This window comes from Toxotes jaculatrix, chromosome 8 (assembly GCF_017976425.1).
Source record: "Toxotes jaculatrix isolate fToxJac2 chromosome 8, fToxJac2.pri, whole genome shotgun sequence".
NCBI lineage: Eukaryota > Metazoa > Chordata > Actinopteri > Toxotidae > Toxotes > Toxotes jaculatrix.
In genome coordinates this window covers 29413663-29428285 of record NC_054401.1, presented here as the reverse complement: position 1 = coordinate 29428285, position 14623 = coordinate 29413663, and the positions used below count along the sequence as shown (strand labels likewise).

At 42.4% G+C, this 14623-nt stretch overlaps 1 protein-coding gene across 1 annotated transcript; it reads right to left on the bottom strand.

Annotated features, from left to right (window-relative positions):
* Positions 1–549: 549 nt before the first annotated feature.
* On the bottom strand, positions 550–13536 carry LOC121186438 (alpha-N-acetylgalactosaminidase-like). Its single transcript, XM_041045172.1, has 9 exons — positions 13401–13536; positions 10630–10786; positions 9410–9550; positions 8841–9052; positions 8600–8694; positions 7342–7503; positions 6577–6774; positions 6273–6413; positions 550–1195 (listed from the first exon to the last, which is right to left on the bottom strand). The coding sequence occupies exons 2-9, from the start codon at positions 10782–10784 to the stop codon at positions 1001–1003; spliced, it is 1299 nt and encodes a 432-aa protein (XP_040901106.1). The 5' UTR covers positions 10785–10786; positions 13401–13536; the 3' UTR covers positions 550–1000.
* Positions 13537–14623: the final 1087 nt, after the last annotated feature.

Genomic DNA, 14623 nt, shown 5'->3' with positions numbered 1-14623 from the left:
ACAGCTAAAGACTAATTTTCATTTGTTGTTCCTGTAGATTGCAGAAGTAAAAGATGGCAGTTGTGGTGAATTAAAACCTTACACTTTGAAAAACTGGCACAATAAATCATCAACAGGGAAATCTATTTAATTTTGACCAAAATTTGTAGACTGAAATTTAACCCGCAGAATATTTGACCAACATGAATGTCTACAATCCTCCATGAACACTCCCACTGTTGCAGTCTGTTGCAGGGAAACATTTTTTATGAAAGTCCAGAAGTTAACAAAATTGATGATAATTTTACTCTGGTGAGACGAAAGGTTACTGTTTTATTAAAAGTCTCTGTGATAGGAGCACACTCTCTCTCTTAGTGCTAAAATTAAGACATTTTGCTGTTTGACTTTCATCAGGTAAATGGGGAGCCGTGTGTGTTTGCTCAAGGTGTTTTGTTCATCCATTGAACTACTTTCTGTGCCCTTTGACTGCACACTTCTGGCTGCTTCTGTGTAAATGTGTGAAGCTTGTTCTTATACTTGATCAATAGAAAAATTGATAAGGGCTCCAGCTGTAAGACAGACTTTTCATTTTTATTCCAGGGTTCATTCTTAACACGTTTTCTGAGTTCAGCTTCCCATTTCATTTTAGCATGTCATTCTAATATTTTGAAACTGATATATCAGCTCATGATATATTTTATGGATTCACTCCGTCACCATTATGACAATGTCTAATGCTTGGAGACAGTTAGGTGAACTGACTCTGGCAAAGCTCAACACGTGTTTTGTCCTACTATCACTCCACAGATTAAACATGGGCAGATATTTTAACAGCGCTTAGACATAATTACTTGAAGTTAGTTCCTGGAACAAACTCACAAAAGAACACTAAATCAAAGAATGTTACATTTCATGAAATCACACATCAGTGCAAAAGAACATCTGCGTAAGTTAAGTTAAGATCAGGTTGGCTTTGCCTTGATTGAGTTTGTCAGTGTCCTAGATTAGCTTGTTCTTCCCTTCATAATACTGTGTGATGCTTCACTTCAGTGAAATATAAGACTTTGTTGTGATGGTAGTGGTGTGTCTCAGCCTGTTTGGACTGTTGTACTGGGTAGATGTACCACATAACCACACCTGAGGGATTGATAGAGAGCGTAAGCTCTGTGGTGGCGTTCAACCCCTTCACTGTCAAGCCAGTAAACACATCATAGGCCTAAAAGCAAAAAAAGAGAATATTTTAGGTTGATGAAGACAAGGTAGCTCACATTTCATGATCTGAGACACATTTCACCAAATCATGTTTAAAGGCCTTTAACAGAATATTCCCATGATATTTCTCTGTTATAAGTATTTTATTTTTATCTTGTGATTTTATTCCATTTTTCTTTAATCGTTTGTAGCTGCTGATTGTAACTCACATCAACTCCCTGCTCATTGCTGTGTGTACACCATGAATAACTAAGTAAACGGTACTTAGTATATACAGTGTGTGTGTATATATATATATATATATAAATATATATATATATATATATACACACACACACACACACACACAGTTGCAATCAGAAATATTCAACACCCTCACCTCAGAAGACATTAACATTATACTAATGTGGATGAAAGATAATGATTTGAGTTTTTTTGACAACAGTTGGCGTAACTTTGAAGTTAAAATGAAAAATGTAAAAAAAAAAGTAACTCTTTTAACATTGTGCAGTATTATTCAACCCCCAGCTTCAGTACTTTGTGGAGCACCCTTTAACTTCTAGCAAACATTTTCGGTAAGTGCTGACAAGCTTGCACCTCTCGATCAGAATCTTTGCCCATTCTTCACATGCAAAAGTCTCTAGCTCAGTGATGTTTGATGGCTTCTGTGCTGCAACTGCACAGCAGTGAAGATCATCAAAGTGCGGCCAGCAGGGGCAGACTCTGTACTTCAGAACAGGTTTCTGCACACAGACTGGAGTATGTTTACTTCTCAGGCCACCTGTGGCTCCCATATGGACATTGACACCTATGCCTTGTACTGGATTATATCAACACCACCACTGACAGCATCACAACACAGAAACAGATCACCACATACCCTAATCAGAAGCCATGGATGAACAAGAAGGTGCGGCTCCTGCTGAAGGCCCTGCCGCATGTGGCAGGGCATCCAGGCCATCAGTGACTACAAGCTCAGCAATGTCACACCAGCAGCTACAGATGTCTCCTTCCTCAATGAGCTAAATGACTTTTATGCTCGCTTTGACAGAGACAACAAGGAAATGGCCACCAAGACAACACCCTCAGCAGACCGTCAGCCCCTCATGTTCACCTCTACAGATGTCTACACTGCACTGAGCCGGATCAACGCACGCAAGGCTGCTGGCCCAGACGGCATTCCTGGACACGTGCTCAGGGCATGCGCAGAGCAGCTCGCAGGGGTCTTCATGGACATCTTCAGCCTGTCTCTCACCCAAGCAGCTGTGCCAACATGCTTCAAGTCCACCTCCATTGTACCAGTGCCAAAACACTCCTCCCCAGCAAGCCTGAATGACTACCGCCCTGTAGCACTCACACCTATAGTTACGAAGTGCTTTGAGCGACTAGTCCTGGCTCACCTCAAAAACTGCCTCCCACTCACACTGGACCCTCACCAATTTGCCTATCACAGCAATAGGAGCACAGAAGATGCAGTGTGCACTCTGTACTCACACACCTGGACAACAACAACACCTACGCCCGAATGCTGTTTGTCGACTTCAGCTCGGCATTCAACACCGTCATCCCCTCCAAGTTGACCACTAAACTTGGAGAGCTGGGCATCAACACCTCCCTCTATAACCGGATTACGGACTGTCTGACCAACAGACCTCAGCATATCAGGTCAGGCCACATCTGCTCCAACAGCACCACACTCCGGTGTACCACAGGGCTGTGTTCTGAGCCCATTCCTCTACTCCTGCTTCACCCATGACTGCAGGCCTGTAAATGGATCCAACACCATTATCAAGTTTGCAGATGACACCACGGTGATTGGTCTCATCAGCAACAACGATGAGACTGCCTACAGGGAGGAGGTACAGCACCTGGCCACGTGGTGCGGCAACAATAACTTGCTCCTGAACACCAGCAAGACAAAGGAGCTTATTGTGGATTTCAGGAAGGTGAAAAGAGGCAAGCACAGCCCTATTCACATCAATGGGATGGCTGTTGAACGTGTCTCCAGCTTCAAATTCCTGGGGACCCACATTACAGAGGACCTGTCCTGGTCCACCTCCAGCCTGGTCAAGAAGGCTCACCAGCGCCTCTTCTTCCTGAGGACACTGAAGAAGAACCACCTGTCCTCTGCCGTTCCCATGATTGCAACTCACCTTGAATTGGCCCGTAGCACTGACACCCATCATAATGAAGTGCTTCGAGCGGCTGGTTATGCAGACCATCAAATCCGTCCTCCCCCCAACCCATGACCCGTTTCAGTTTGCATACAGGACCAACAGGTCTACTGAGGATGCCATCGTAGCCGCACTCCACCCAGCCCTCACCCACCTTGACTCCAAAGACTCTTATGTGCGAATGCTGTTTCTAGATTTTAGCTCAGCATTTAATACAATCATCCCCCAGCAGCTAACACACAAATTGGGATGCCTGGGAGTCAAGACCTCTCTGTGTAACTGGGTGCTGGACTTTTTATCAGAGAGACCACAAAAGGTAAGGGCTGGCAGCAAAACCTCCAGGACCATCATGCTGAGCACAGGGGCTCCACAAGGTTGTGTACTCAGCCCGCTACTCTTCACCCTGCTGACTCACGACTGCGTACCCAGCCACAACACCAACCACATCATCAAGTTTGCGGATGACACGACCGTGGTGGGCCTCATCACCAACCAGGATGAGGCAAACTACAGGACTGAGGTGAGCCAACTGGTCCAGTGGTGCAAGGATAACAATCTCTTCCTCAACGTGGGAAAGACCAAAGAGATGGTTATCGACTTCAGGAGAAGGCCTTCACAGCATCCCCCACTGACCATCGACGGCGCTGCAGTGGAGAGGGTGAACAGCACCAAGTTCCTGGGGGTGCACATTTCTGAGGACTTCTCCTGGACAATAAACACAACACAGCTGGCCAAGAAAGCTCAAAAACGCCTCTACTTCCTCCGCAAACTGAGAAGAGCCCATGTCCCACCTCCCATCATGTGCTCTTTCTACCGGGGCACCATTGAGAGCATCATCACTGGCTGCATCACTGTGTGGTACAGAGGCTGCACTGCCTCCTGCCGAAAGACACTGCAACGCATAGTGAATGCAGCCAGCAAGATCATCGGTGTCCCTCTGTTGCCCCTCACAGACATTTATAACACACGCATCACCCGCAGAGCCATCAACATTGTGAAAGACAACTCACACCCCTCACACCCCCACTTCAGCCTCCTGCCTTCAGGGAGACGGTTCCGATGCCTCCGGGCCCGCTCCACAAGACTGTCCAACAGCTTCATCCACCAGGCTGTCAGGACACTGAACTCTGTACACTACCCCCCCCCCCCCCCCCCTGCCCCCCGCCCCTGGACTCCAACTCTGCTGACCCCCACCCCCCACCCCCACTGCCACCTGGACTCTGTAACTAAGACAATCTTTTGGCCAACTTGCACATAACCATTTGCACTATTCAGCAATCTGCAATTTTCATATTCATATTTATATATATATATATATATTTGTTTTCCATATATTTCTTTACTATATATTTATATTGTAGTGAAAGTTTGTTTATTTAGCTGGTTTTATTTAAATTGTTTATTTATATTGTAAAACACACATTGTTGAGAGAAGAAACAACATTTCGATTCCCCTGTATGTCTGACATATGGTGAATTGACAATAAAAGCCTTTGAATCCTTTGAATCCTTTGAATCCTTCCTTCATGGATGCATCACAGCTGAAGCAAATGAAATATCACTGTAGAGTTTCCAAAGGCTTAATTATGTTTCAACTCCACTTTAGGCCATAAAAATTGTCAGACAGCTTTAAAACAGCAATATTATATAGGGGTTGAATAATTGTGCCATGTTAATCTTAACAAAATATACTGTTACACACAAATACTACATCATGCATTTTATGTGTTGATTTTATGTTTCAATTCATAAAGAAGTCATCCAAAGCAGAATCTTGCTCTTTGAAGAAACTTTCATTGATAAATCCTTAGATTCTTTGAGGGGTTAAACACTTCTGATTGCAACTGTATATATACATACATACATTTGACATATCTGTCCTGTTCCTGTTCCTTCCTACATTTCCGTTCTGTTTCTTATGTTGCTTGAACAGTAATAAAGTTTTATCTTCCCAGTATTATCTTCCCAGTATTTTTTTTTTTTCAAACCAACAGCCTCACTCTGCAGAGGCTGGAATCACAGAATATCTGTTGTTTGTTTGGTATTTTTTGTTTTGTTTTTTGTTTTTTGTTTATAAATGACTAAAACAGTTGTTTATTAATTATTAAAATTAGGGATGCACCGAATTTTTGGCCACCGAAAGACTTTTATCGCCGAAACAACACGGCCGAAACAGGATGTTGTGTTGACGCAAGCGAAAACCACGGCCAGTACAAGCGTGTCTGGAAAGGCCAACATGTCCGCGGTGTGGACGTATTTTAGTAAATCTGAGAAAGACACACGGATAGCGATTTGCAAAACGTATTGTCGAAATTTCAAGAGGGGGTGCATCTGCAAAGAATTTACACCTGAAATCCAAACATCTCGATCTCTATGCGGGATATGAGAGGAATGCAGCGCAGAAAAGGAAAATCCCTCCGAGCACGCCCACTCCGTCTGTGGCGGATGTTTTTTTAAAGGCAAGGAAGTTTAAAACTTAACTTAAAGCGCTGCAACTCTTGGTGCATTTCTTGTTGTTAAAGGCCTACGGTTAACATATGGGCCATGGCAATCATTGTTTTGATACACTATTATGTTGTAGGCCTACAGCCAAAATTTTAAAATGCACTTATATGCACTTGTGTGTTTTCATGAGAGAACATATTTAATTTTACAATCTTGTTTAAATTGATTTATTCTTTGAAACATTCATATTAATTTCTGTAATCGCAATGCCTTGTAATTTTAATGAGGTTAGTACACAGTCATAGCCATAAATGCAATGGTACTAATAATTGGCAAAATAATTTATTTCGGTGTTTCAGGTTTTCGGTTTTTGGCCTTGGTTTCCTCATTCTCGGTTTCGGCCAAGAATTTTCATTTCTGTGCATCCCTAATTAAAATTGTTAATTTATTTTGGGTACAAACCTCATAGTTGCCAGCTTCATAGTTGAGTTTAGCCAGAGAGGTGTGGTAGAGGTAGGGCATGTCTGTCCGTTGGCTCAGGAACACGAGGGCGCTGGCTGATTGAGACAGAGGCCTCCAGTACACCTCAATATGACTCTTCTCCTGTTCAGCAACACACACACATACAAATTTAAAAGCAAAATGTGAGCTTGTTCCTTAAATACATACCCTGATAGTACCAAACTGTGAGTCTAGAATTTCCTCTCGCATTGGTGTTAATGTGTTTTTTCCTAGCTTTAGTTCACGTCTCAATGATGATGATGACCTTCAGCAGGCGTCTTCCCTGGATGCCCATGGGGTCCTGGTTGATGGCAATGGCCACTTTGTTTTGCAGGATCGCCCTCCCACTGCTGTCCAGGTTTCGAAGGTCATTAGACATGATGAGAGGTGCTGCCATGATTGCCCACAGAGCCATCTGAGAGCGAGCCTGGTCCACACTCAGACCAAAGTTGCCGATGATAAGCTGAGGAGAGAGAGAGAGAGGTGTGTGAGGCCTGAAGAGACATGAAAGAAATGGGTCATCTGCAGCAAATACAAATACAAGCTGTCAAGAAGAGAGAGCAGGGCTCTCCACAGAGCACGCAGTCATCTGTGAAAGCACCTGCACTACAAGACAAGACTGCTGGTTCAGGTTCATCCAGCATTTTTGAAAAGTACCATCTTTGCATGTGAAACACAACAGCTCAGTATGGATGGAAGGCCAAGAGGTGTGGTTTCAAAATCACCCACATCATGGTAGACATGGCCTCGACTACTGTTTCAGGGAAAGGATTACTTTAGGCAGTCAAATAAACAAGCTGCTCCTTCATCAACCAGCAGTATCATATGATTGCTATATAGCCATGATACTACTGGTTGATCAAAGTTTGCTTTCCGCTGGTACGATGAACCCAAACAAACCAGATGCAAAAATGCAGTACACTTTGGTCTGGAGTAAGGTCATCTTTGGGTGTCAATTCACCCTGAGAGACAGCAGTTAGGGTTCTCATTGCCCCTTGATCAGTTATGTATGAAGACATATTCATCATACCATGTCAGGGTCATTCCATTGCCCAGGCCCCGCAGCTGGCTGAAGATCATCCTGGTTGTCAGAGAACCACTCAATGATGTCCTTAACACTGTCCCATGAATCCTGGATATCATAGTAATTCCTCCACAGGTGACAAATGTCACCCAACAGAGAATAGTTCACCTGGTAAGAGCAGGGAAACAGACTTAAGGGTGCAACAACAAGACTGTGGGTCCACAGCCATGCCAGCAGCTGAATAAGGCTGTTCTTATGCACAGTGCTGCTCTGAGCTGAACACTAAGAAGATGCAAACATGCTCACAATGACAGTATTAACATTCTGATGGTCAGCAGGTGTTCACTATGTTAACTGTCTTAAAGTTTGATGGTTCATGTCAGGAAAGATTCCCAACTGTAAAAATACAGTTAACTGACAATATTACACCATTGCATTGATCAATGGTCTTTGGCTGATGTGAGACATACGTGTTCTTTTGGTCTTCAGGTGCTACTGTAGGCCGATATAATGGAACTTTGTGGTGACTCTACCTTGCACATTACTCTTTGAACATTTACTGTTCACTTACTGTATATGTATATTATCATAAATATTTTTTGTGGGTTTTACTTTTTGTGTAATTGTAGCGAATCAGTTGTCCTGCGATCAATAGGTTAATAAGTTTTTTCTGATTCTGATTCAGGGTGGCACGGTGATGTAGTGGTTAGCGCTGTCACCTCACAGCAACAGGTTTGAATCCACTGGTTGGGGTATTCTGTGTCTCCGTGCTTGTGTGGGTTCCCTCCAGGTAGCCTCCAGGTAGGTTTACTGCCTACTTTAAATTATCCAGAGGTGAATGGGAGTGAGGTGAATGTGAGTGTGAATGGTTGCTTGTCTCAATGTGTCAAATGTGATAGACTGGTAACCTGTTCAGGATGTACCCTGCATCTCGCCCAGTGTCAGCTATGATTGACTCCAGGAGGTAAAAGGTAAAAGGACAGGGTCTATACTATGACTATATTTATGTTTTGCATGGTAATGTGATATCTTAAGAACCGTTTAAGAGATGGTTTTCAAACTGCACAATGTCAACTGTGCCTCAAGGATGAACTGAGTAGATTTTGGTGGTCAGAGGTCAAAGGTCACAGTCGCTATGATCGTACATTTAATTTTATGCAGGTGAATGTGATATCTTAAGAATACTTTGAAGGATCTTCTTTAAAGTTTCCACAAATGTTCATTGTCACTCTGGGTTTGACAATGACATAGTGATGAGACTCACTTTAGGTGGAAGTCCTCCCAGATATACAGGCCAACTGCAGGAGTAGGCTATTGGTCTGCCTGTTGCATTCAACGCCTTGGACATCAGAGGGTAACCTGTGTGACAAGGTGAATATTAGCTATGGCTGGTCCATGATCTTCTGTGGCTTCTTGTACAAAAGAATTTGAGGTTTTCATTAACTTGGATCCATGCTGACACCTATAAGTCACAATCTGTTCAACAGATTATTAGATGCTCTTACCCAGCATTTGTTCAACAGGATTAGAGTAACATCCATCAAATTTCAGATAGTCTACTCCCCAGCTAGCAAAGGTCTGGGCATCAATTTCGATTTTGTCCAGTGTGGTGCCAGGGAATCCCATACATGTGTGAGAGCCCATGTCTCCATAGATGCCCAGCTTCAGTCCACGGTCATGGATGTACCTTGCCAGTTTTGCAATGCCCCCTGGAAACCTGGACAAAAGCAAGCACACAGTGTTACAGGGAACCAAAAACATGACTCCAGAGACCCTTCAGTTGCACAGGGTTGTTTACACTTTCTGAGCAGGTACCAACAAACAATAGTCCAGAGGGAAGCATCAATACCCCCACAGGTGTTTACTAATCACCAAAAAGAACGCAAGGAGAAGATTCTGTCCATTGGAAGAAGTGTTTTTAAAAAGAGCATCCAAATAATTTAGTTGAATTAAACTGAAATTCAACTCAAATGACAGTGCAGTCATATCATACATAGTAGATTTAGTATAATAACAGCCATAGAAGTGAATATTGATGGTGCACAAACATACTCAATCTGAATCTTAGACCAACCTGGAAGGGTCAGGCTGCAACCTCCCTTGTTCATCTCTCAGCAAAGACATCCAGCAGTCATCTATGATTACATACTCATAGCCCAGCTCTTTCCAACCGTCCTCAGCCAACCTGTCAGCCATGTCTCTGAACAGATTCTCACTGTGGACAGGACATTTGTCAGTTGTGTATCAAACACAGTTTAATATAGTTTTGTTTTGTGTTATTTGTTTTAGTCAGATCTTCTGAATTCTTAACATTGTTAACTTCAAAAAGGTTGTTATGTGTTAAATTCAGTTTGTATGCCTATTAGTTAGCAGGGCATCTCAAAGAATACTTAAAAAATAAACTCATGATCTTGAGATGATGGGATTAAAAACTAAAATTACAGATTCTGTGCAACTCCAAGTAATCCTGTTAAATGGCTTTCCCCCAATAGATGGCACAACAGCAACATAATGAATTCATATGGCTGTGAATCAGTGGTCATGAATCAGACTCATTTGAAATTTTACACACTTCCTGGTGACTTTCCCAGACATTGTGTAGGAATTCTGTAAAAAGCATCAGGACATCACCAAAATCTAAATATAGATTAAAAACTTAGAAACATTTAGTAATGAAATAACATGTTTAGGGGAATGAGCATGGCTGTGCGTGAATATTCAACCTCCTATTGTGGAAGTAACTATCAAATATTTCTCAGCTGTCACAGAGAGGATTTTTTCACACGTGTTCACATTAAACTGCTTCAGCAGCCAACGTTTTCTCAAAGCTATTTAGATGTTTAGATTCCTATCCCTAGCCGCCTGGTTAGTTCAGTTGGTAGAGCATGAGACTTAACCTCTCAGGGTCATGGGTTTGAATCCCACTCCGGGTGGCACCACCTCCCATGGGCTCACCACCCGTGGAGGTGCCATAGGCCTTCGGTGCATTGTGAATTGGGCGGGCTGCCCCTGTGACCTGGGCCTGGACCCAGATAAGCGGCAGATGATGACATGACATGATTCCTATCCCTCGCACAATCCCATTAGGGAGGTGTGTGATCAATCAAAAATACAGCCAAAGTCAGGTTCTCACTGCAGTGGCAGAGCTACCTCCTCTGACTCAGGTCCTCTTTATCAGTACTTTGTGGACTTTGACTGGTTTCTACTTCGGTCCCTTATCTTCTTATTGATTAAGGCTTCAGCATCTCTGTTCAGAATATGTATTGTAAACTAAATCAGAGAACTTAATCATACCTGATGCAGTTCCCCGGGTCATCTTTACAGTCAACCTCACAGCGAAAGCGTTCCCAGGCCATCCATCCCATAGGTGGAGTCCTCAGCAGTCCATTGTCCAGGGCCAGAGTCAGAAGGATTAGGGCAAGGAACTGAGTTACTGTTAAGGCCCTCATTTCTAAAAGAAGATGTGCAAATGAACAATTTGCTTAACATTTATTCACATACACAATCATACTCACAGAATTATAGGAAACATGTTCACGTGTTGCACTAATGTGCAGATTTTACTACCACCATGGCATGAATATTACTAAGTCAATTACTCCATCATCCTACAAGGAAAAAAATGTGTCTGCTCAGCCAGTGTCACTTTTAATTATTTAGAATAAAAACATCACTCCATTACTTGAGTTTTGCGTAATGTCCCTGACACATTAGTGTGCCATTCAAAGATATGAACTATGAAAATAGTGCAATTATCAAGTGAAAATCTAAAGATTTCTGGGCAAGGCTAAGCCTGAAATGTTTCAGAATCCTAAATAATGCCTCTGGCAAGCAGCGACTACTTGCTCACTGTACTCAAGCCAAGACTATATTTTGAAATGTTCAGAGCCAAAGGCTCTATTTATCAAAAACAGTTTTGGGATAATCTAGTAAATAATGTAGTATGTATTACTAGTAATAATGTGCCAGTCTGCTATATTTCCCAAGTGTAGATGGGTAAGAGACAAAGACTTCAGTCACATGACTTGGTCTGTACATGAATTGAGTCATAAATTTGATGACTTTGGACTTGACTTGACAAAAGTCGACATCAATTACTCATGACTTCACTTTGAAGGGCTATAAAAACAGTGGGGGAAGAAATTTTTTTTTTCCATGAATCGATTGATTGATTGGTTTGTAAAAATTCTGAAAATAGTGACTCTTTTACAAAGTTTTTGTCTAATAAACAGTCCACACCTCAAAATGATTAAAAAATACATTGAAATCATCTTCATATTTCACAACCTTCATCCATTCATTCATTTTCTACCGCTTAATCCTCTGTCAGGGTCGCGGGGTAGCTGGAGCCTATCCCAGCTTCTTATGGGCGAGAGGCAGGGTACACCCTGGACTGGTCACCAGTCAATCGCAAAAACAGACAACCACAAAGACAGACAACCACACACTCACACCTACGGGCAATTTAGAGTAGCCAATTAACCTATCCCATGCAAGTTTTTGGTATTGTGGGAGGAAGCCGGAGTACCCGGAGAGAACCCACGCAGGCACAGGGAGAACATGCAAACTCCACACAGAAGGGCCCAGACCGGGGAACCCTCTTGCTGTGAGGCGACAGTGCTAACCACTGCACCACCGTGCCGCCCACTATTTCACAACCTGGAATCATGAAATGTTTTTACATGAAAAATGACAAACAATTGGCAAAATAGTTGCCATTTAATTTTTATTCAGTTAACTAATTGATTAATCTGTATTGAGTAATCTGTATAAAATGTTGGGTAGTGTAATGAATAACAAAACATCATATTTTATAAGCTCTTCAAATGTGTGTGCAAAATATAAATTTGTAAAGTAACTAGTAACTAAAGTTATGAGATAAAGTTTGTACAGTAAAAGGTACAATATTCCCCTCTGAAATATGGTGAAGTGGAAGTAGACAGTAGCATGAAAAGAAAAGTCTCAAGTAAACTACAAGTAATTCATATTTGTATGTAGCTACAGTACTTGAGTAAATGTACATAGTTACATTCCACCACCGTGATGAACAAAAGCATCACAAATTAACCACAATGGCCTTCAGTGTTACAGTTCATGGACACCCATGTAGAGCAGTGCAGCACAAGTCATTCACAGCAGAAAGCCATCACCAATGCAACACTGCCCAGCTTCATTATTGATTCCAACTTCTTCTGTTTATTGTTGAAAACAAGGATTTTCAGTAATTTCTGACAGTAAGTACAGCACAGTGTGTCTCTGCAGGAAGCACAGAGCCTTCCTGCAGGGAGATGCTCAAAATTGAAAACTCTGTTGAGCAACGCAGACCATGTTTCAGTCACTGTAGACATTTGGTCTGACCGAAAGACAAGGAGTTCCTTTGTGCCACTGTGCAGTACAGACGCAGAGAAGATACAGCTAAAGTCCACTCTCTTGGCCTGTGACCGCCTCAACAATTTGAGGTTGTATGTGATGAGTACATTAAAACAAACTGGATTATACATGTCAACATAACCATGTAGGAAAAAACAAAGATATTTTAACACAACAATGACAACACAATGCAAAAAATTATGTCCAGTATGCCATACATTGCTTACCTCTGTGTTATAGTTGGACTAAATTTCTCTGGGTTGAACTGAAGAACTATGTATGTACCCACACATACATAGCCTTCTTTCTATTTACAGTGTAAAAGAAAGAAGGCTTTCCGTTCAATTTGAAGCCAAAGCCAAAAACAAACCATGAGCTATGGTGAGTTATGTGAAGGGTCAATTGGACATTCAGTCATTAACTGATTTTAACAAAGTGTGAAGTGGTGAAGTGCCCCCCCCCCCCCCCCCCCCCGCCTTCTCAACACACACATGCACGAACACCACGTCTGTGACCTCATTCCTACATGAATTCTGTTGAATATCTTGGCCAGAGAAAGGTTTTACTGAAACAGCTCTGTGAGACAAGGATCACATACTGTCTCCTCCAACACACACACACACACAGCAATAATACTGTGACTGTGACTGTCCACTAAACATTAGTAAGAAGCTATGAAAATGACAGTGTCCTACCTGTTTACCTGAAGCTTCAGCTGCACACGGCTAATCTACACTGCCACATGGTTGCTATCACTTCTTCCTGGACTTTTCTGTGAGCAGCAGTGTTTCTCTTTTCCTGGTACAGTAAGCTGAGTGTCATGTGACTTCTCTGTGTCACATGATGAAACAGGAAACAGAGGTGATGTGCTGCACATTGTTTGTATTTTGACACGTACTTTTGTTTCTGCACTGCTTCAGAATCAGTGCTTTCTGAGGAACAGCTCAAATATGATGCTGTTTAGAAACAATGTATTTCTTTCTATTTGTGCTGCAGTAAAACTTGAAACCTCAAACTGAGACAGAGTTGTGTTTATGAGCATAGTTATCTGAATGTGGAAATATCGAGAGTTTCACTTCCTGTATTTTACCAGTGGATTGTCCTTTTCTTCACCTGTTGCAGGAGCTGCAGATGTGCCGTGCTTCACTGTGAGAAACAGGTTTCACCGCATTCTGTCACTTCCTGTGTATATGTGTTCTTTGCATAGACTGTGTAAAAAGCATCCTTGTGTTCTCACTCACTTCGCTTCTCCCCAGCCCTGGCCCCTGTCCAAATACAGTAACTTCTGGGTCCAAAAAACCAAGATGGCGATGGCCAAAGAGGCTTCAAAACGGCAGCTCACGAAACAATGTGTGATGTCACAGTGCCACTTGGGTCTCGTTCTTTGAAGGTGCTTGAGAGAAAACATATAAAGCCATCGCATCATTGGTTGTGGTCCAGGTCCAGGGTTTGGTAAAAAGTACAGTGTGTTTAGTGAAATGGGATAAATTGGCCCAGGGACTGGATTTCAGAAATCTACTTCTGTCCTTTACATTTGGCGTGAGATTTGAGAGAAAGTCTTCTAGTGAAATCTGGGAAGTTAGAATTTAAACAGAAGCCAATGTCTGTAAATACTTTTTCAGCTAAATGATGAGTATAGAAGTTATGATACAGTGTGCCCCTGGACAAAGACATGTTAACATACACTGTCACACTGTAGCATATAATGTATTTATTTATTTATAAAAATTACTTTATTGATCCCTCCTGGGGAAATTACTCTCTGCATTTTACCCACACCAAGTGAACGAAACACACACACAAACATGCACATGCACTAGAGACACTGGGGTGTCCCTAGTGAGGGTGGGGTGGATCGGTGCCTTGCTCAGGGGCACCACAGCCATGGTCGCAGAGGCACAGGAGGCGTGTCTCCTTC

Bases quoted from the DNA above. Each gene is read 5' to 3' on its own strand.
- LOC121186438 (XM_041045172.1), bottom strand. From the start codon at position 10,784: ATGAGGGCCTTAACAGTAACTCAGTTCCTTGCCCTAATCCTTCTGACT. The intron at 9,053-9,409 runs GTTGGTCTAAGA...GCTTTTGTCCAG, and splicing joins TTGCAGCCTGACCCTTCCAG to GTTTCCAGGGGGCATTGCAA. The intron at 7,504-8,599 runs GTGAGTCTCATC...TGCTCTTACCAG, and splicing joins TGGGAGGACTTCCACCTAAA to GTGAACTATTCTCTGTTGGG.